General features: G+C 39.6%; 1 protein-coding gene and 2 long non-coding RNA genes across 6 annotated transcripts; 2 read left to right on the forward strand and 1 right to left on the reverse strand.

Moving 5' to 3' along the window:
* The first annotated feature begins 409 nt into the window (after positions 1-409).
* Positions 410-10,596, forward strand: LOC122879384 (putative gonadotropin-releasing hormone II receptor). 3 transcript variants are annotated; one of them, XR_006378698.1, is made up of 5 exons: positions 410-548; positions 1,339-1,935; positions 3,946-4,150; positions 4,296-6,361; positions 7,107-10,596. XR_006378698.1 is itself a non-coding variant. In XM_044203419.1 (4 exons), exons 2-4 carry the CDS (start codon positions 1,387-1,389, stop codon positions 4,808-4,810), a joined length of 1,269 nt encoding a protein of 422 aa, XP_044059354.1. In that variant the 5' UTR covers positions 410-548; positions 1,339-1,386; the 3' UTR covers positions 4,811-10,596. The 3 variants fall into 3 exon arrangements, 2 of the variants coding, with proteins under 2 accessions (XP_044059354.1, XP_044059368.1); XM_044203419.1 differs by having other exon boundaries at positions 4,296-10,596; XM_044203433.1 differs by having other exon boundaries at positions 412-548; positions 1,418-1,935; positions 4,296-10,596.
* An 819-nt stretch (positions 10,597-11,415) lies between these two features.
* LOC122879487 lies at positions 11,416-15,828 on the reverse strand. The gene is made up of 5 exons (XR_006378719.1): positions 15,814-15,828; positions 12,973-13,291; positions 12,800-12,883; positions 12,351-12,714; positions 11,416-11,754 (listed from the first exon to the last, which is right to left on the reverse strand). It is a non-coding gene; the product is annotated as an uncharacterized LOC122879487 (long non-coding RNA).
* LOC122879484 lies at positions 14,367-22,394 on the forward strand. 2 transcript variants are annotated; one of them, XR_006378718.1, is made up of 9 exons: positions 14,367-14,427; positions 14,515-14,707; positions 14,797-14,880; positions 14,966-15,332; positions 15,901-17,035; positions 19,638-21,261; positions 21,370-21,417; positions 21,510-21,954; positions 22,194-22,394. It is a non-coding gene; the product is annotated as an uncharacterized LOC122879484 (long non-coding RNA). The 2 variants fall into 2 exon arrangements; XR_006378717.1 differs by having other exon boundaries at positions 21,370-21,954.
* Positions 22,395-23,512: the final 1,118 nt, after the last annotated feature.

Genomic DNA, 23,512 nt, shown 5'->3' on the forward strand with positions numbered 1-23,512 from the left:
TCCTGCAACAACACAAACTATGCCCTTAAAAAAATGACCACAGAGCAAATTCAACAACAGCTCTCTGAGACAGTGTCAGCAACCACTAAGCAACAGCCTTCAGCTTTGGATTGCATTAGTTTATTTTGTACAGATATTCTATGGAATTGTGTCCACTCCTCACATAAGCTTACCAGACACAATTAATGCAGTTAATAAATGATGCTAACAGGGGCTTGCGGTGTCTCATTACATTTAGTCTGGCAGGATTCAAATGAGAAACTTTGCCGGAGCTCAGGGTTTATCAAAGTGACGCGCCTGGGATGCGGAGACGCACGCAGCCGCGCACACAGAGCGACTGACGCGCGCCGCGGAGGGGAGCACAAAGCTGCGAGGGAAGGCTGGAGACCCTTCACACGGACTTACAGTGCTCAGAAACTCACTTCTGCAGGCTGCTCATCATAAGGAGTCGAGCAGGGAGATGGAGCCGCAGCAGGAAGGTCTGGGACTTCCTTAAAGAGGATTTCACTTTGTTTAATACATCGCTCCAAGACAACACGGACACAAATGTGAGTTTGTTGCTGGTATTTCTTGTATTAATGTATTAATGCACATAGATTTTTGTGCTACTGCCATACACACACACACACACACACAAAAAAAAAACACGCACGCAGTAATAGTGTAAATAGTGTAAAGTAACATGTAGTCTAGTATTTGTTTAAGTAACCCTTTCTTGTCGCTTACGCTCATTCTTATATTAAATATATATTAAACATAGAAACCAATTATAATCCAAGATAATAACACAATTCATTTCGTTGGCAGCGAGTCTTAACTGTTGATTATATCTTTAAATTATTGGAGAAATAGCCCACATTATGCAAATTAGAAGCCATTATTCTTTTATTCATTGCAACTTTGACTTGTATGGCCCAACGTTGCTAAATGGAAAGGTTTTGTATCATAAATGCCAGGCCGAGTCTCACCACAGAAAAGAAACGTGAGTAAAATATGTTTAAAACATTTCCATCTTCTTTTTTTTGTCACATAAGAGAATTTTGTCATTAGAGTGTAATTAACTTGATTGGTTGTCAGGTGTTGCTGTTGGTGTTGCTGTTGGTGTTGCTGCAAATTTTAGGATGGAGTTCCCCCCCAGTGCACATAATGTGGTTTGTTAGAGGCAATCACAGCATCTTTCACATCAGTGAGAATCAGACTCCCTCCCTGTCAGCCACCATACTACTGGCACAACACATTTTTTTTAGTCTTCTTATGCTAATGCATGGAGATGAAGCTTTTGCACCAACTTGCCTAAGGATCATGTGTTTATATTTTGCCTTATCTCCCTTTGGCCAGCCTTCATGTAGCGGAACAAAATGCTAGCTCCTTGGTGAGGGTCAGAAAATGAATGCCTCCTCCTGCTGTGTTCCTCCAGTCATTATGTATCAGCAGAGCTCAGGATTTGACCTCAATGCCAGCTGTGACTGGCCGGCTCCTCACTGTAACTGGACATCAGTGGACAGTGCGCTGCAGCTGCCTACATTTTCCACGGCGGCCAAAGTCAGAGTGATCATTACCTTCATCCTGTGCGGCATTTCCACTTTCTGCAATTTGGCTGTGCTGTGGGCAGCCAACGGCCACAAGCGCAAATCCCACGTCCGAGTGCTGATAATCAACTTGACTGCAGCCGATCTCTTGGTTACCTTCATCGTGATGCCCGTGGACGCAGTGTGGAACATCACAGTTCAGTGGCTGGCCGGCGACCTGGCCTGCAGGTTCCTGATGTTCCTCAAGCTACAGGCCATGTACTCCTGTGCCTTTGTCACCGTTGTGATTAGTCTGGACAGACAGTCAGCTATCCTCAACCCTCTGGCAATCACCATGGCCCGGCAAAGGAACAGGGTCATGCTGATGGTGGCGTGGACTATGAGCGCCTTGTTCTCAATCCCTCAGGTAAGGCCAGGTGACACTGGTTTGACAAGACAGGTGATTACGGCTTGTTTGGTTCAGGTAAACACAGAGGCTGACCACTATGAAGCAAATGATTCAGAGAGGAGTGTTAGGTTATAGGATAGGTTGTGAACTGATTTATCTCTTGTGTTAGGCTTTCCCTTGTACAACTGAAACCTCTCCTCCATGCTCCATACATATTACAGTGAGCAGGCCTTTTTATCTGGCAACACATGATTAGATGTGCATACATTATCTCAGTCTCATAAAGGTATTAAACTGTAGGCAAACTACACATGTTAGAGGAAATTATAATATGGCTTTACATTTACTTGAAATACATTCTGATATACATATTTCATCATTCTCTTGTAACATATCTCTGTGCATTTACATAAAATGTGGCAATTTCTAGAGGCTTTGATGCAAGAAAATGCATAATTTAGGGGGCCCATAGAATCTCAGTGTCAGAGATTAGTGGCTCATAATTGAGTTTCAAAAGGATAGGACTTCCTAATCCTGGCACAATATATGCTTCACTGTAACCAATGAGACATATGGCAGCCTAGCATGTAACAGTGTTGATCATGTTGGAAGAAAAAGGCAGAAGTGTGGCGATACGGCCCAGTCCAATCTCCAAACAGAATATTGATTTGGCAAAATACTGGATTACATTCAGTGGCAACATTTTGAAATGTTCAATAGTGTTTTTAAATCAATAAAAATATGTTGCACATTCCATCCTCTTCATTTTAAACACAGTACAGCTCTTTTCATTTTAAAACAAATATATTTTACATATTTTTTTATTGTAAATGTCAATTTTATAGTTATGATTCTTGTATTTTGCTGTACTTGTTTTTGTCTTTTCTCTTAGTATTGTGACGCGTTTATGCACCAAAATATCAAGACAAATTCCTTCCATGTGAAAACCTTCTTGGCAATTAACTGATATCTGACTCCGATTCTGATACCAACACATAGCAAATACAATAAGATTAGAGCTGAAATGATTAGTTGATTAATCAGTCAGTTGATTGACAGAAAATTAATCCGCAGTTATTTTGATGATCAATTCATCGTTTTAAGTCATCTTTCAAGCAAAAATACCAAACATTTGCTGCCCCCAGCTTCTCAGATCAGAATCAGAAATACTTAGATGTGAGGATTTAATGCTTTTCTTTGTCATATAGGCTCGCCAACTGAATATCTTTGCCTTTTGGGCTGTTGGTTTGATAAAATAAGCAATCTGAATACATCACCTTGGGCTATGGGAAATTACAATGTGCATTTTTCACTATTTTCTGACATTCTATAGAGAAAATGATTAACTAATTAATCCAGAAAATAAGTGGCAGCAGTAATTATGAAAAATGATCTGCATGATTAAATACTTAAGAAAGTCAACACTAACTGATAGTTTTCTAAGCACCGCTTAGTTACTGTTGCTACGCCTGTCGAGCTTTCCATTCTCACACAGTACATATGCAGCTTACAATGATGACAGTGGCAGATTGACCACTTTACCATTTAGTACTTTTTGGAACAATAGGTCATTGATTTCAGACAGAGGGAGACAAAAGCCGCTTCTCTTTTCCAGCCAGTGATTTTGCAAGCTGAAATGACATACCCTGTAACCCCACAAAATAATGTAGTATGAAATGCTCCTTGGCCTTGGTAGTTACAGTTGCTAACCTATGATTGGACATTTGCTGTTTGGGGGAGGGGTGTCAGTTGTTTGTCTGCGATGTGAACTCAGACAAACAATTGATCAGCCACCCCGACCTTCACACCTTTAGTTTTTGCCATGAGACATAAAGGACATATTACTAGTTATCATTGAACGCTGGCATTTGGAAGTCAGTTATGTGACCATCATGAACATGGCCAAACCACTGGGACTTCAGTATTACATAATGCTTTAATCTTTCTATCTCACCTTTGCAAAATACTGGATGACAACTGATGCCAGCAAAATGCTATCCTAATATTTTTCAATTTTTAATTCCCCAGATGTTCATTTTCCATAATGTGACCATCACCTATCCAGCGAATTTTACCCAGTGCACAACTAGGGGGAGCTTTGTCACTCACTGGCAGGAAACGGCCTACAACATGTTCACCTTCTCCTGTCTCTTCCTGCTGCCGCTGGTCATAATGATTATCTGCTACACCAGGATCTTTATCCAGATCTCCAAACGGATGACAAAAAAGAACTGTAAGTTCACAGCTGAGCTTGGCGTTTGGTTGGTCAGAACATAGATGAGTGGAAAAAGGTAGAATACTGTTAAGTAATAAGTAATTACTTTGCATGCTCACATCCCAGCTGCCCATTAATACCTGACTCTCTTTCTTTCCTCCAGTGTCCTCAAATGAGCCACATCTCCGCTGCTCAAAGAACAACATCCCCAAAGCTAGAATGAGAACTCTGAAAATGAGCATCGTCATAGTGATCTGCTTCATAGTCTGCTGGACTCCGTACTACCTGTTGGGTTTGTGGTACTGGTTCTTTCCAGATGACCTGGAGGGGAAAGTCTCTCACTCCCTCACCCACATCCTGTTCATCTTTGGGCTTTTCAACGCCTGCCTGGACCCCATTATCTACGGCCTGTTCACCATACGCTTCCGCAAGGGGCTGAGGATCTGCTACCGCAAAGCCACGGTGACGTCAGACCTGGAAACTAACACGGTGATAACGGAATCTTTGAAATATACTCCCACTGCTTTGCCCCCTAAAAGAGGGATGGCCACTGGTGAAAAAGACAGCAACTGTGGACAGGCTAAGCCAAAATCCTCTGACAGCAGGTGTCTGACTGTGTTTAGTCGAGGAGAAGGAGGACAAACATGCCATTTCAGCGCTGAGAGCACACCATGTTGAGAAAAACTGAGTAGAACAAGGAACGTAATACTGTTAATTGAACTGGTTGAACTATTTCACCTTTTTTTCAGTGTTATCTGTGTACTGGGCATGTTTATTTCACAATCACACAGAACATGCATGTATAGAATAAGTATGAAAACAGAAAATATCCGTAACCTAGATGTGTCTTTGTGTGTGTGGTGCTTAAGGCTGTCGATCTTACTTAAGGGTTATATAACATCTTTATGAATACAGTAACCATATTTGGAGCTGTTTGATTGTTTGAGTGTTGCGTAAGTTGCACCCATTTTAGGACGGGTCCGCCATATACAATATACATATAGCAAGGTCTGGAAAAAGACGGTGATTGTCAGGTTACACAGCAGTGCTGCCCGTGGTGTGTATGTGGTTACACACTGCATGTCTATTAGGAAGCCTCAAATGACTGTTGTCTGTTGTCACTGAGGAATGAGAACTTTCATTTGCAGCTACCACAAACCAAGACTACTGTAGACATTTTAGAGATGCATTATGCAGTCCATTCCCTTGGACTTCCCAATCATATCTGAAATAGGCTTTCCTTAGTATGTAAGCCATGAGCCATAACATTCTCTTCATGTAATGAAGAGAATAGTGTCGAAGATATAAACGCGGGATAATCGGTCATTTTATTATGTGTGGACAATACAGATTCCTATGTAAATTATTCCAACAGACTTGAGCTGTGCAATAGAACTTTTTCTTTCCTACTGTGACATTTTGAGTTGTCATAATAGAAAAAGAACAGGTGTTACTAATAGCATTAACGATGGCTGTGTCCTATTCATGTGTCCCAGTAAGCCATGACAGTGTGACAGTGAGCCAGCATGCACAGTACCAGGACCCTGAAAGTGAAGCAGCTAATTATTTACTGCTTTTCATACTGTGGCACAAACATGTCTTCTGTGAAAATGTCCTTTAGAAGTTCCACATTTTACGGCACTCTTGTCAAACAAGTTTGAAAAGATCATGTTTACGTTTGGAGCTTATTCATCATACGCAATCTAGTCTGGTAAGGTTGTTAAGAAACACCAGAGTTTGGTGAATTTGATATCTTTTTTCTTTACAGTATGGAACATTAAAGAAATAACTGCCTGCAGTAATAATGTGAGATGATGTGAGATGGACTTTAATTACTGCATGCACTTTTAATGCAGATTACAGTAATATAAGAAATTCTTAAAGGCATAGGCTACTTTACAATTGCCACCACTTCATATTAGACTCCATTGGCTGCATTATGTAATCAACTTGACTGCTGCTTATTATCTGAGTTCTCTGGATTAACTGCAGGTGTTAATTTCACCTGTACACCAGGAAAAAGCTGATAAAATCCTTGATATAGCGCTGTAACTAATTATTTTTACTATCAATTATTTAATTATCTATTTTCTGGATTAATTGTTTGGTCTATGCAATGTCAGAAATAATTCTTTGGACTTTATTTGATAGGAACCACTGAAGAGAGACAGGAAATGTGGAAGGGGGGGATGACATGCCACAGACTGGATTTGAACCTGAGCCGCTGTGGTAAGGACTCAGTCTTGTACATGAGTCTTGTACATGGGGTGCGTGCTCTACCATATGAGCTACCAGGACGCCCCATCTTTGGCTGTTTTTTTTTAAACAATTAATTGATTATCAAAATAGTTGCAGAATAACTTTCTGTTGATCGACTAATCAATTAATCGACTAATTGTTCACCTCTACTTTTACCATCGGGTCCGTCCTCCCTCAGAATCTTTGAAATGGCACATGTGGTTCACCACCCTTTTTTTATATATATAAGGATATAAACTTGAACCGTAATGATTCTGTGTTTGATATGCTCTTGTCTCTAGTTTATTCTTGGATAAATAAATATCCAATAGATGTCTCCATCTAGCATCAGGTGGCTCCAACAGCTCCAACTCTATCTCATAAAATTCTGTTAAATGAGCCCAGAATCCTTTACACACTAGAGGTGAATTGCTGTGACCATGCAAGAGACAGGGCTGCAAATCAATCAGTGGGTAGAGCTAATAGAGCCAGGGATAAGGGTCTGGATAGAAGCATTCATCAAATGAATGATGTTATAACAAAAGATCATGCACTGTTAGTTACAGTGTTCATCTATATCTTTATCGGGTTAGTATAAAGCATTACATTGTATCAGTGGTAGGGTGCGTGAGCTGCAGTCGTATAAAGGACCATTAGGCTGGTAAGAAAACTGAGCCAAAATGCAAAACTCTCATTTAATTGGACAATCTTTATTCCAACCCACCCTTTCTTGTAGCCTGTAGCCATCAGCGTGGGATAGTGATCCAAGCAGCCAAAATTATGTGTCTCAGGAGATTTATGGGGAGCTCAGAAATCCGAGAAAACCAAAGCCTGTTGGTTCTGGCACCCGTGAAGGATGCCATCTGGACGCCTCTCTTTGGAAGTGCACTGGGACACGACTACCTGTGAGGATAATCTGAAATAGACCTAAATCACATATATTCTACTATGTGAGATTTACATCTACTCACTATGTAACAAAAAGCCTTAAACAATATAGTTAGATGCACAACAATGTACCACTTTCTGTATGAAAGAATATAGATTACTAATCCCAATGGCCCCCCTTCCAGTCTGTCGGTCTGCCTTGTATGAAGTACTACTTTATGTATCTCCTAATTAAACTTGATGCAAAGAATCTTTTGCATTACAACAACAAAACCGATCACTCCATTTGTTATAGCCTTGATCACAAACAATTAACTGCAAAAGTAACAAATTCAGCTTTTAATACCTCAAATTAATTCCTAAACAAATGGCATTGTCCAAACTTGCTTCATTGGCTTACTTTGTAACCAAAATAAATAATTCAACATTTTTGGAATATGCTTATTCGCTTTCTTGTCGAGAGTTAGCTGTGAAATTCAATAGTGCATGTGTGCGTTAAATATGAAGCTATGGCCAGCAGCTTGTTAGCAAGTTTATCCGGCCAGGATGGAGTCTCCACTATCTGTACAACGCAAATTGTTGTTTTACATTGTTATAAGGGGACTGATTTCAAAATGAGATGACACGTGTTAATTAGTAAGCTTTAGAGGTGCTAGGAGGCATATTCTTTAAACTTTGCACAGTGCCGGGCTAGCAGCTAAGCTAAGCTAATTGCCTTCTGGCTCTAGCTTCATATTTGACGTACAGACGTGAGAGTGGTATAGATCTTCTCATCTAACTCTCAGCAAGAGAGTTACATGCGAAGCGAATAAGTGTATTTTTCAAAAAAGGTCAAACTACTCCTTTAACTTAATTCAGTATTTCTAATAATACATCAGAAGTCATGATATACAGTAGTATAAACCAATTGTTGTGACACCACCTGTGCCACCGTCTCTGAAGACATATTTGTGTTATTGGCTTTACTGGGTGGAACTGTCCATCTAGACTCTCTGTCAGAGTCTCTAAAGGGACTTGTAAGCCCAGAACATTTTATCACTGAATCCTCTGGAGACCCTGAAGCTAGGTCCCTCTTACCAGAGCAGTCAGCACATCTGGTCAAGGGCGATAATGTTACTCTCTCCTGACAAACTAAATGACTGAATAGCCATTGGCTTTATGAAAGAATACAACATTACACACAGCTGTAGTCACACATAACAGTACTGTTGTTTTAATCTGGGTGGTTACCATCCAGGATCCATATCACTGATACTGGAGCTGTTTTCAGTCTAATCCTTTTTTCAGCCCATTCTGAAAGATAGTGTGTGTGTGATGTCTGTTTATTGTTGCAGTAGAACAAGTTATTGCTTACATTGTTTTGGACTTTGCCCACATTTTTTTTTCCATCCCGTTTTGGCTGGAGAATGCCAACTCATTCATTGCTCACTGATGCTTCCCAGGCCTGTCCATTCCTATCACGTCTCCTCTAGTGAGAGGGGAGCACATCGTCTGATGAGCGCATCATCACACAGGCCTCCTTTCAACATTTCTCCCAGTCCTACCGCTCACAAAACAGATGTACGCACCTGTAGCTCGCTAAAGGACAGCTGCTGAAGCCAAGAAACGTACATGTTTTGTGTTTGCCTCATTGCAGCCGCCAATTCAATGTACTGATCTGCATGAAACCCACACAGACTGGATATGTACAGTGTATACAGCCACTTGAAAACAGTCCAGTGTTACAGACCAGTGGCTCTGTGTAAATAGTGCTTTCCTTACAGAATTAGTTTAACATCGTGCTGTTTCATAGCACTGATTCAGCCAACGTGTTGACCTTTCTGCCTCTGGTGAAATCACCACTGCTCATTCATTATGTCAGCGGGGTCAGATGACGTATCTGACTGAGATATTATTAGCCTGAATACATTCTCTGGCATACAGTAGCTTAGCTATTGTAAGCCTCAATACATTTTGTGACCAGTAGAGTTTATATTTAACTAGCGATTAGGCCTTGGGGGTTTGTTTCTCCACGTGGATTCAGTACAGTTGCTCTTATTGTACCCAAACTACAATAGGAGCATCAGTAGGTTTAACACAGTACAGTGATGACTTATATTCTCTCTGCTTAGTATGTCCAACTGCAGGACATTTCTTCTTTGTGCAGTAACACTCTTGAATGAACCCAGTGGGGTTATTTGCCCATATTTTGCGGCAGGGGATTGCCTCTTTCTCAGTGTGTTACACCGCCTCATCACAAGTTATTACTGTGATTTTCTCTGCAGTTTTTACATGGTTATACGGTTCCTTTTTGGGAAAAAGACATCACCTTAAATTACCTTTCAGTAGCTTTAAATTCTGAGGAAGGAGTCAACAAAAATCTTGTTTGACTTGTACCAGCAAAAGTGCCCCCTTTTTTCCCAAAAAGGGAAAATCTCACTTTGGAGCCAAACCTCTTTGCTTTTTAAAGGTCAATTTCAGGTAATGGCAAATTTATTGGGTTGAAGACTTGGTGCAGTTCAACCACTTCACCGTACAGACTAATGCAATTCTCCCTGTCAAACACTGGTGCAGATAAAGTGCAGAGATAGTTGAACGTCATTAAGGGCACATTATAAGCCCTACCCTTTTTTTCCAGATGCAGGGCGCTACAATCATTGGTAACTGATTTTGTCATGTCAAAGTGGCATTTAACATCTATAGTAACCTTTTCAAATATCAGGAACTCGACTGCACTTTGAGTTCTGCTGCAAAGTAAACCTGGAGATGTTCAGAGTACTCAGTTAAGTAATCAATTCGCATGAGAATTGATATTGATTCAGTCAAGTCAGAAGTCAGACTTTCCACACAAACACCGGTATTTATAAAGACAAGAGAGTGCTATGACGCTGTGCATATGCATATGTACATGCATGCTTTCCACTGTGAATACAATATGTTTGAGTGTGCCTCAAAATCCTTTTATATTTCCGATGATATTTATTGTATCTGAAATAATGGTTTCCTTATCCACACCTGTAAAATACACAGCAATGTGAGAGAACTATAGAAAGCAACATTTTCATTTGGCCTTGATTATATGTGATCAGTTAGCCTGTTAAAGGATATGTGTGGTGATATTCTATATGTTTCTTATTGCCAGCAAATCCCATGAAAAGATCTAACAAGTATTGTGTGTATAGTCAAATCTGCTGAATCTGCTGTACCTGCACCCCTCCTTTAAAAAAAGTGATGTTTATTATTATTATTGTTGTTGTTTATATTACTATTGTGTATTAATTAATTAGGCCTACACTTGAATAACAATTGAATGTGTTTGAAGTGTCCCAGTTTGACAGTATAGCGCATGGAAAAATGTGGTCCTGTGTTTCTTTCTTTTTTCTTCTGTAAAGAATAGTAGAGCGCTTAAGCTATTTAGAATCATATGAGGGACTAAGACATTTGGATCATGATGAAAAATGACGCTGAAGGTAAATGATCAGAAAGTGTCCCACTTTACAACTATTCTACCCTAGAAGATGAACAGAAGGGGCGCTTGGATAACATTAAACAATAATAATGATATCAATTATTACACATATATAGGCATAGCCTATATGTTATCATTATTATTATTATTATCCTAAATGGTAAATAAATAGCCCACAAAGAGAGCAGAAATAACATATAGCCTACTTCATGAAATGTCAAAAAATAGTGACAAAATGGCCGTCACACAGTCTCAGAGCCCAAGGTGACATCTTCCAAGTCTTCAAAGTACAAAGGTATTCAGTTCACATACTTAACAAAGAAAAGCAGCAAATTTGAGAGACTGAAAGTAAAATATTTGGCATTTTAAATGACTGGAACTAATAGCCCAATCATTATCAAAATAGTTGCCAGAGAGAGATACAATACCTTCTGTCACTTTTTAATTGACAAATGATTGATGATGACCTTTGACCTTTGATTACCCACCACCCCCATGTCTCTCCCCCCGGAAGTGCGTGGCGTTATGCGTTGATTAATGAGCGTGAAGCAGGCGTGGTTAGCAGGAGCCAATGAGCGTGAAGCATGCGTAATAAAATCTTTTCCATCAAGGTAAGCACAGCCGCACCATCAGTTTAAACAGTAATTATCTGGTACTGTTTAAAAACCCTCGAGACAGATTACAGTTGAATATATTGGCTCAACAAATGTTTCACGGTTGAAAAGCCTTTTTATTAGAAAGTTTTGAAGATGCTACCAAAGATCCTCACGGGTATTTAATCATCGATCTCACACCCGGCTGCCCAGAACAATACAGACTAAGGACGGGAATACTCCCCCATCAGTGGCCCGTCGTCTATCTACCTAAATCAACATCCTCAATTTATACAGATGATAAAAATCACAGTCTGAAACAGTTTACAAATTGTCACTTTGTACATTTAACTTCTGACAGAGGAGCCAAAAGGCTCTAGACATCAGCTCCATTTGCTGGCGTGTAGCTCTGCAGCACCGAGGACACCTGGATGGTCTGGACCTGTGTCTGTTTGCTGGAGACAAAAAAGAGAGAGAGAAACAGAAAAGAAAACATTAACTTCATAAACGGGCAGATTTCATAAACACAGCAACCCCTTAAGGTATGTAAACAAACAGCCAGACCGTGTGTGTGTGTGTGTGTGTGTGTGTGTGTGTGTGTGTGTGTGTGTGTGTGTGTGTGTGTGTGTGTGTGTGTGTGAGAGAGAGTCACAACTTGTTGTGAAGACAAGAGTAAGGACCAAAAACAGCTGTTTTTACTTTAAGAGAGACTGATGAGAATAACAAATGCAAAAACCCCAGAATTTATAGCATCTTATCTCTATATATTTGAAAAGCACCAGGATAACGCTATAACTCAACCAACGCCGTTAATAGCTTATAACAACACACAGTCAAATATACCTTGTGAGACTCAGCTTTGTTGAAAGTTCATTTTTAAGCACGGCCTATTTAATTTCACACATACAAAACCTTCCGTGTATGCTTATGATGTAAAATGAGAAAAGGAACATACATTGTGTTCCCTTATGGGTAATTATTACATTTATACGGAGTGATTGAATCGTCTCACAATGCACTGTAAAACAATTTAAAAAGCAAATAGACTTACAGCGTGCCGATGGAAAACCTTTGCTGGAAGCCCCGCGGATCTCAGGTGTGGATTCTCAGAACTGGTTCTCCTCTTGTTGCGACCCGATGAGAATCCTGGATCTCTGTCCGCTGGTTGAGGCCTAGACCTCTCCGCGCCATCAGCGGTTGATTAGCGGTTGAGACAGACTCCTGGTGAAATGGCGGTTGTTCTTCAAAATTTTGATGCGGTATCACATCCCTGGATCTCTTCCGGTTAACCGGACAGACTCTAGAGAATGTATAATGTTTTTGACCGTCTGAGGCATGTCCTGTTGCGTCATCCTGTGGCGGTGATGATGGCGATAACCCTTGATGGAAATATTGATCCAAATCGCCCCACAGGTCTAGCATGAGAAACAAGTTTTTGATAAATATTCTGCGTAAGTTTTAGGTAAAAAAAACTGGTAAAAAAAAAAAGTAGCAACTCACCGGGTAATACCACGTCCTCTGAAAGCACAGATGAGGAGTCAGTATCAGATGAGGTCCCGGGTGTTGAGGTATCAGTTGATGACTCTGAAAGATAAAATTTATAATCACGGTAAGAAAAAAAAGTCTTTTAGATATTTCAGTATTAAAAATGCATAATGTAGACCTGTACTTACCAGACTCCTCTGCTTGAAGGTTCAGCCCTCCATTTAGAGTCACTGCAAAGAATGAAAAAAGTCCCTATGTTTCTGCCTAAAGGTTTAAACTTGTAAAATTTAGCTGCTATGTCTGAAGCAGTTGGTTATCTGACCTGAGCTCCTCCTGGTACACAATACTATGTAAATGCCTAAGTTCACACTTCCTCCATTCTTCTCCATCTTCACAGGCCGCTGCATTCCATTCTTGGGTGTTATCAGAGCGGCTGGTCAGTGAGGACATGAGTCACCCCCCATGCAATGATCAAACAGTCTATATCAACAGGGTGCTGGCTCCGGCCTGCCAACACATATGCATACATTTCCATTTCTAACTAAATTACCCCTAATTAGCTGCAGATGATGGGTGACAGCAACAGGGTGCCGGCTCCGGTCTGGCAACACATAACCTCTTGATCTTCTCTGGTTGTGTGTGTGTGTGTGTGCGTGTGTGTGTGTGTGTGTGTGTGTGTGTGTGTTTGATCAGAATCAGAATCAGAAATACTTTATTGATCCCCGTAGGGAAACTCTTTGTTACAGTAGCTCGCCTTTACGTCAGTGCACACAGGAGAAAACGATATTATACACTATAAACAGGTCAGAAATAAATTAAGTAACATGTTGGTATAAGTATAAGATAAACTAAGTGTCGAGTACCAAGTGGGTTTACTGGTAGATGGTGAAGTACAGTATAAATACAATGTCACTAATTATGTAATAATGATGCAGAGATTAGCCTCTGAGATTTGACATTTATTTTACTTTCTTGTCATTTGAGATGTTTATTATCCAGACCTCCAACACGGAGCTTCACACAGAAACTTACTTTGACATTTGACATCAGGCTCAGTGTTAAAGACACTTATTGTAATTTCCTATTATGATATTGTGAAACTTTAAAGTATAATCCTTTTTAAATATGCCTTAAGACCATAAAAGAGACATTTCTTGATCTGTCTTGATACAAAGGGCCTTCAGAAAGAGCAGGAAACATTGATCCTTTTAGGGACACAGGATGTATAGATGATTGAGAATTGCCTTAGGCAGCTGTATGGTTTTATTTACTCTGTGTGTGAGGAGATTCACACGCCGATTTCAAACTGTCTTTAGGGTGATGGTATTACAAAGGAAAATCTGACGCCCTCATTCCTTGATCTTCACACAATCTGCACAGGAGTTGCAAGAGATGCTGCATGAAGACATTCATCAACGGATATCTGGACATTTATTCAGCTTCAAAACTTTAATCATTTATTTTTTAGTTCACATTTTCACAAAATCATTGCCTCACGCAAGCTCCTCCTAACCTATTTTCCCATTGGCTAAACTCCGCCTACCCTCCCACATCTTTCCAATTCATTCACACCTCACTCTGCACCGGACAGACAACAGAGAAGGATGTGTCTTTTGCTCCTGAAAGAATAGATTTTACAGATGGTAAATTTGTCAATTATTTTTATACTTTTGATACTATTGATTTCACTTAATTGATTGAATTATTTAATCATATTATTTAATTTACAGGGTTTTTCATTCCCACGCCTACTTTACTCCCATTCACTCCTGCTCATCACGCATGCTTCACGTTCATTGGCTCCTGCTAACCACGCCTGCTTCACGCTCATTGGTCCACGCATAAGGCCACGCACTGAAATCAATTTTTCATTCTTTGCAGTGACTCTAAACGGAGGGCTGAACCTTCAAGCAGAGGAGTCTGGTAAGTACAGGTCTACATTATGCATTTTTAATACTGAAATATCTAAAAGACTTTTTTTTCTTACCGTGATTATAAATTTTATCTTTCAGAGTCATCAACTGATACCTCAACACCCGGGACCTCATCTGATACTGACTCCTCATCTGTGCTTTCAGAGGACGTGGTATTACCCGGTGAGTTGCTACTTTTTTTTTTTACCAGTTTTTTTTACCTAAAACTTACGCAGAATATTTATCAAAAACTTGTTTCTCATGCTAGACCTGTGGGGCGATTTGGATCAATATTTCCATCAAGGGTTATCGCCATCATCACCGCCACAGGATGACGCAACAGGACATGCCTCAGACGGTCAAAAACATTATACATTCTCTAGAGTCTGTCCGGTTAACCGGAAGAGATCCAGGGGATGTGATACCGCATCAAAATTTTGAAGAACAACGGCCATTTCACCAGGAGTCTGTCTCAACCGCTAATCAACCGCTGATGGCCGCGGAGAGGTCTAGGCCTCAACCAGCGGACAGAGATCCAGGATTCTCATCGGGTCGCAACAAGAGGAGAACCAGTTCTGAGAATCCACACCTGAGATCCCGCGGGGCTTCCAGCAAAGGTTTTCCATCGGCACGCTGTAAGTCTATTTGCTTTTTAAATTGTTTTACAGTGCATTGTGAGACGATTCAATCACTCCGTATAAATGTAATAATTACCCATAAGGGAACACAATGTATGTTCCTTTTCTCATTTTACATCATAAGCATACACGGAAGGTTTTGTATGTGTGAAATTAAATAGGCCGTGCTTAAAAATGAACTTTCAACAAAGCTGAGTCTCACAAGGTATATTTGACTGTGTGTTGTTATAAGCTATTAACGGCGTTGGTTGAGTTATAGCGTTATCCTGGTGCTTTTCAAATATATAGAGATAAGATGCTATAAATTCTGGGGTTTTTGCATTTGTTATTCTCATCAGTCTCTCTTAAAGTAAAAACAGCTGTTTTTGGTCCTTACTCTTGTCTTCACAACAAGTTGTGACTCTCTCACTCACACTCACACACACACACACACACACACACACACACACACACACAGTCTGGCTGTTTGTTTACATACCTTAAGGGGTTGCTGTGTTTATGAAATCTGCCCGTTTATGAAGTTAATGTTTTCTTTTTTGTTTCTCTCTCTCTTTTTTGTCTCCAGCAAACAGACCCAGGTCCAGACCATCCAGGTGTCCTCGGTGCTGCAGAGCTACACGCCAGCAAATGGAGCTGATGTCTAGAGCCTTTTGGCTCCTCTGTCAGAAGTTAGATGTACAAAGTGACAATTTGTAAACTGTTTCAGACTGTGATTTTTTATCATCTGTATAAATTGCAATGATGTTGATTTAGGTAGATAGACGACGGGCCACTGATGGGGGAGTATTCCCGTCCTTAGTCTGTATTGTTCTGGGCAGCCGGGTGTGAGATCGATGATTAAATACCCGTGAGGATCTTTGGTAGCATCTTCAAAACTTTCTAATAAAAAGGCTTTTCAACCGTGAAACATTTGTTGAGCCAATATATTCAACTGTAATCTGTCTCGAGGGTTTTTAAACAGTACCAGATAATTACTGTTTAAACTGATGGTGCGGCTGTGCTTACCTTGATGGAAAAGATTTTATTATGCATGCTTCACGCTCATTGGCTCCTGCTAACCACGCCTGCTTCACGCTCATTAATCAACGCATAACGCCACGCACTTCCGACGTGACGCACTTCCGGGGGGAGAGACATCGTCTCGGAGAGACATTAATCAAAGGTCAAAGGTCACCATCAATCATTTGTCAATTAAAAAGTGACAGAAGATATTGTTTATCGCTCTCTGTTGCCAATATTTTTTTTTCCTTTCCTCAGTTAATGGCTAAATCCGTTTCAGCTCAAATAGCCTATAATCAGGATTCAAAATCATAAATCTCAAATAAAATAAATATTATAAAATAATGATAAAATCCCATATTATTTTCCTAATTAGAGCCCACATAACACAACAGTTCACTGGTAGTCATGGTGATGAGGACTGACGTGTTGAGCTGCTCCTATAAAAGCTGAGGCCACAATTCTAATTCTATTCTTTCTGCACCTGAGCCTGACAGGAGCTGACCTCTTGAAAAGTGAAACTCTTCAACTGTGGAACAATTAGTGTTTTAATTAAGAAAACATCTTTGTTGAACTGCTAACATCTGGAAGCGAGAAAGCAGCTTTTGCAGTGAGGGGGAAAAAAATGGCCTCCTCTGGTTTACGCCGTGAGAAACACCTGGTGACTATAGGCATCCTCCATTTGCTGGATGACCGCTACGGTAAAACACACTAGACCACTGCTATTTTTTTTTTTTTTTTTTTTTGCTATATCACTATTAAATACAGCATAATATAAGATAGCCTAATAAAATAAATCATAAATATATAGAATATTTATAAATGTAAATATGATTTATTTAATTTTGTTGGTTGAAAATATTTGCCCAGAACAGCATTCAAATATTAAACCTGCATTAAACTTATCTCGGAGTAAAATAATTAGAGACGATGGATTTTACTGAGAGAGCACGTGACAGGTGGAAAAACAGTATGAATATTAATGTAGTGATTGGGATTGTTTTTGAGGGGGTGCGGGGTCGTCGAGTTTAACATTGAAAGTATAGGACAAAGATGGCGACTGGGCCATTTTTTGAAAAACGCTCAAAGTTGTGTATGTTGCGTGTGCCATGGCGACGACGTCAGATATTGGAACTAGCCGGAGGCAGACGTCTGACGTCTATAATTGCTGAAAAATGTCCGGAGGTGTTCGAGCATCCACAAGTCCATTCCTTTTAGTGTGTTCGGCCTTTTAAAGCGTTTATGGATTTACCGCTTGATCTTGACTTTCATTTCCTCAGAGAGGCACCGGTAGACCAGAGGTAGGTTTAGAAGAAAGGTTAGCCTAACTTTCACTTTAAAGTGTGCAGTCCTCCATTATTATACATGTTTTCCTAACTAATCATTGATAAATAAACACTGAGCTTGTCCTTGTGCTCACAACAAGATAAAAAATATCATCTTTTGCAGTGGTGGAAAAAGTAATATTTACAAGTAAGCATTAGCATCAAAAATATAGAATTATTGATGCATTATGTGTAAGCATCACTTTAATGTTGCAGCTGGTAAAGGTGGGGCCAATTTAAAAACGTGGTGGCTTAGTCTATAATAATGTCTCATCATTTATTAGTTGATTGTGTTTTGTTTGAATGATCTGTATCTACAAAGTAACTAGTGACTAAAGCTTTAAAATAAATGTAGTGCAATAACTGAGACTGAGGGGTGTAATTAGATTAGATGACTAGATTCAACTTTATTGGCATTACACATGTACAAGCACAAGGCAACGAAATGCAGTTTCGGTCTAACCAGAAGTGCAATAAGAAAGTGCAGGGCATAAAGTGTGTGCATAAATGCAGGATAGAGCAGTATTATGAAAATATTTTACAAGTGGTACTATGGACATTATATACAGACGGCATTACTATAAACAGAAGTATACTGATGGATATGTACAATGATGAATTGGACTGGGCAGAACAGTGGTGCAATGAATATAAAGTAGTGCAATTTATGGAAATAGTTAACAGTGCAGTAGATGAGTTATTGATGTGTTCAGTACATAGTACTGGAGTGCAAATGATGCGGTCCTTCCGCCTGCAACGTGATGTGAAGAGGAGCGTGATTGGTCATGAACTGTATGAGTCTGAAGACCGATGTGCAGCAGATGTGCACACATATCCAGATGTTTGTGTGGTTGGTGCCGGGTTTGGGATTGATTGTAATGACGTGGATCAGCGTGAACAAGTTCGTAATGATGGTTATAAGTGACATCTCAACAGAGCTTCACCATTTATAAGGTTAAATATCTATAATGCATTTTGATTGGAAATGGAAGCAGAATTGTGACTGTACTTGCTTTAGTTGAATTTGTTTCTGGTGAGTCAAGAAAAGTAGACTCTCTCTGGATAGGCATGTATAGAATTATTATGGGAAACAGACAGAGTGATGCAAACGTGGCTTAAACAGACTATTGCTTCATTAACATGACAGTTTAGGGAAGTTAGTTTGGAATGTGAATGCAATAAATGTGACCAAATGAGACCTTGATCACTTAAGTCCCTCAGTTCTCTTATTATTGCCATATTGTGCCCATAGGTCAGTGAAAGATATAAAATAAAAACAATGGTTTGTATTCATGTATCACAGTTTGACATATGCTGCAGTTACAGCCTGTTTGAAACATGGAGCTTAGATGTTAATTACTCTGACGTTTCTGCACAGCCCACCAGTCAACTTGTGTTTTTAAATATACAAAAAAAAATTATACATATGTTGCTTTAAGCAATTTACCTTTTTAATTAAATGAAGCTAATAAATGATTTTAGACTGCAGCCTCACAGTGAAAGTTGCATTTTCATCTTTTGATCTGATTTTAAATGTCATGTAAATAAAATGATAGAAATGAAAAAGACACCATCTCTTACATGTTGTTGTAAGAGAGGCAGACAGTCACTCTGAAGGACATTAAAACAGTATTTCATTCATATGTCACTTGTACCAAGAGTCAAAATCTAACAGCAGAATTTTTTTATTGTTTACAAAATGTTAATAAACACAAGTTGGATCGGATTCAAAGCTGTTTAATGTCATGTGTCGTAAAGTCTTGACAATATTCATGCTGGGCTTGAACAACATAAATAATCTTAAATAAGGTTTTTCCTGCTGTTAGTCTTTATGTTATCTGTGTGAAATGATGCGAGCTGTACTATAAAGTCCTAAATGCACAGCTATTTTGACTTCTTAATCTGGGCTTTAATTAGTCAAATCAATCATCCTGACTAATGTGACTAATGTTTTCACTGTCTTTCACTTTCCATTCAGATGCTCTGCCTCGGCCTGGACGAGTCCTTCAGCTGCTACTGACCAACCTGAGGAACCGTCCTCTGAGCAAAACAAGCGTCGACTCCATGAGGGAGTCCATCCTGAGCCTGTATCACAACCTCATCACAGGCTCCAAGGAGTTCCCTTTGATTCCATTCAAAGGATCCTTCCGCTCATGTCAGACGGCTACACCCTTCGTCCATGTGGAGCAGGAGCAGAGGGAGAACACCACAGCATCTTATTTAACGGATGCACCGGCAGGTGTGATGGTGCCCACTGCAGGCTTGAGCTCTTCTCCTCCAACTATACTGACTTCAGTTCTTCCTGAGAAGACGGAGCTGGGAGCCCTGAAGGCCGACCGCAGAAACTGTGTCCGACACGTGGGGTTAAATGGCAGTACTGTCACCAGAGTCATCTCCACTGTGTACCGCTCTGAAAGCACTGAGCTGACCAACCGCTGGAGAGTGAGCGACTACAGTGCAGACGGCCACATTCTCATGTCAGTCCTCTGTAAGTTTACCAAAGAGTCCATATATTGTGCAAGGACTCAGAGGAAGAAGAGGAAGTGCCGTGAGCAAGAGAGCAGCAGCAGTCTGTGTCCACCAAAGAAATGCCTGCGAGTGTGATTTTTTATCCTCTAGCTGGCAGTGTGGCATGACAAAACCTTTAGTTTTTACTCCTCAGGGCTGGCCTTTGCGTCTGGCAGGGCTCCTGAGGCCCCTGCTAGCGTCTTGAATGTAGACATGCTGCACCATATGAAAGATATGGTTGGCTGAGGGATAAATATTGTACATTTGTATATAGTTTGTTCATCATGGCTGTAGCACACAGGTCAGTGTTTTTGGTGCGTCTTGCACTGGTGCATCTTGCATCTTTCTTTATTTTTTAGAGCTGGCCTGTGTGTCTGACATGGTGAAACTTCAGGGAGCCACGGGGGACTTACTTTCTGAGATATGAGCTCCCTTCAAAGAAGATTCAAGGAATTCAAATGTAATGTGTCCGTGCAGGATGAATTATAAAGTCTAAATTGCCTCTTGGCCAATGTGTGTTGGGATAGACTCCAGTCTCCCCTGCGGGCTTGAACAGCAGAGGCACTTTAGATGGATTTCAGATCAAGCTTCAGATTTCAGTCTGAGTGAGGAAAGAGACTCACAACAGAGAACATTACAGCTGCAGGGACAGAGTCAGAGACTACTACTGATCCACCAGTGACAGGCAGGACGAGCAGGAAGAGCAGAGTGATAGAAGAAGAGGGAGAGGACAGAAACAGCTTGATAGAAACCAGTGATGATATTAACTCCACCTGCACTTCTCTCCCAGCTAACTGGAGCAGCCAGCTGTGGGCGGAGTGATAAACACTGAGCTGTTTGTGAAGGATGGAAAAGAGAAGCTGAAAGTTAAATATATTGTGTTTGTGGTGTAGTCAGGCTTGTAATGTACAGTTTCTGTAGACAGACTGTATCAGAGAGTCGTAACGTGTTTATAATATTATGTGCCAAAATATATTACAGACATGTGAAGATTTTAACTGCTGTCCTCCCTTATCAGCTGTTTGTCTTTAAAAGACAGAAGAAACGAGAAGACGAGAGGAGAGGAGACACTGTGAACTCTCTCATTTAAAAAGGTAAATACACATTTATTTGATGTTATCACAATTCCTATATTGACCAATAGTTCTTCTGTGTGCCTCATTGCTGACTGTTATTCCTCCTATCTGCCATTTGTCTTTTAGAGCGAGAGAAGAGGAGCTGAGATGAGACAAGAGGAGACAGCATGCACTGTGAATCATCTTACATAAAAAGATAAACATACATTTATTATCGGAATTCTTATTGTTTATTAGTCTCTTCTTGCCTGTTATTTGTCTTTTAGAGAGAGGAAACGAGGAAGAAACAAGTCCAGACGAGACAAGAGACGAGCAAAACTGTGAACCCTCTCATTTAAAAAGATAAATATAGATTTTTTCTGTGTGATTATTTTTATACTGATCAATAGTTCTTCTGTTTACCTCAGTTGAAGTTATTAAGTGTAACTCCCCCTTGTCTATTATTTCTCTTTCAGAGAGAGGAGTCGAGACGAGATATAAAAAGATGAACATATATTTATTCCAAGTTATTTTTGCAGAATTTCTATTCTTATCAATAGTTCTTCTTTTTATGTCATTGCCTAAATTATTAACTGTTATTCTCCCTTATCTATTATTTGTCGTTTAGAGAGAGGAGAGGAAATGCCATTAGGAGGAAACAAGAAAAATACCAGACAACACAAAAAGAGAGGAAAGGAGACAGTCTGCACTGTGAAGCCTCTCATTTCAAAAGTAAATACATTTATTCTATGATTTTATACTTCTATTTTATTCCATTGCTGAAGTTATTAACTGTTATTCCCTATCTGCCCTCGTTATCTTACCCTCCTATTTAAGAAGAGAAATATGCATTTATCTTATGTTCATTTGATGTTATCAGAATGAATATACTGATAAATACTTCATGTATTCACCATTTTGCTGAAGATATGAACTGTTATTCTCTCTTGTCTCTCTTCATCTCTTTCCAGTGAGGACGAGCTGCTCCAGATGTCTCCTCATCTGCAGCAGCATCGCAGACATCATCCTGTCTGTCATCACGTCGCATGTCATCCTCAATGAGATCTTTTAAACCCTTTTTGGTCCATTTAATTTCTTTTGTTCAACCCCTTTAAAGATAACATTGTTTTATCTTTTTATTATTATCAAGAAATCTCATGAAAAGACCCAAATCCACAATGAATGTATTCTTCTGACATGTATTTCTGTTAACTATTTCCATCACTACTGTTCTGCCCAGTCCAATTCATTATTGTACATATCCATCAGTATACTTCTATTTATAGTAATGCTATCTGTATATTGGTACCACTTGTAAAATATTTTCATAATATTGCTCTATCCTGCATTTATGCACACACCTTATATCCTGCACTTGCTTATTGCACTTCTGGTTAGACCTAAACTGCATTTCGTTGAATCTAAATATAAATCTTCTGTGCAGTCACATGATGAACATCCTTTATATGTGTGTTTCACCTGCTTTTTGTCTTTAATAAACCAATGTTCACTGGACAAGTTACAGTGTGTGTTTGCACTAATTGGTAGAGTTGTATTTTTAAGGGTTTCACTGGGGGATTTTAGTGTCAAATGAATTAAAATGACACACCTGAGTGATGAAGATGGTTTAAACTGTAAAAGTTCTTTGACAAGTTACATTAATGTAAGAGCTCTGATAAATTGCATCGTACTGTTTTCTCATTCAGTTTAATCTGATGTCTATACAGAAATGGCCGTGTGTTTATTTTTTAAAAATATTTTATTGATTATTGTGTGTTTTTTAAACATTTTACATGTACACCTGCAGAACTGTGTTTGGTTATGCAATATAGGACAAGATCTCTAAAGATTACCCTGGCATTATACACTCTAAAACATATGCAGTGAATGACTTCTGATACATTTTTAAAACTTTAAGACCTTCCTGGTTTTAGATTTTTTTCTTTAAAAATAAGAAAAACCTGCAGAGTCAAACACTCTTGGCTACATGAGCCCCATGTGGTGGAGTTCACAAGCCACTGCATATCCTTCAAAGACTATTTGTAATAAACACTTGTGCATGCTGGGTGAAAGGCAGGACACAACAGGCACACACATATCCATGAATTCTTTGCAAGTGGCAGATCTGAAAGTGGGAAAAACATTTATTTTATTTTATTTTATGTCAACCCTATTTATAGCTCTATTGGAGGATGAATTTGTCAAAATAAAAAACTTAAAGCAGCTATGAAGGTGGAACACACTGCAATATAACATCCACCCAACCAGTAATTTAGTCTGAGACTCAAAA

The sequence above is a fragment of the Siniperca chuatsi genome, linkage group LG1 (assembly GCF_020085105.1).
Source record: "Siniperca chuatsi isolate FFG_IHB_CAS linkage group LG1, ASM2008510v1, whole genome shotgun sequence".
In the NCBI taxonomy this organism is placed as follows: domain Eukaryota; kingdom Metazoa; phylum Chordata; class Actinopteri; order Centrarchiformes; family Sinipercidae; genus Siniperca; species Siniperca chuatsi.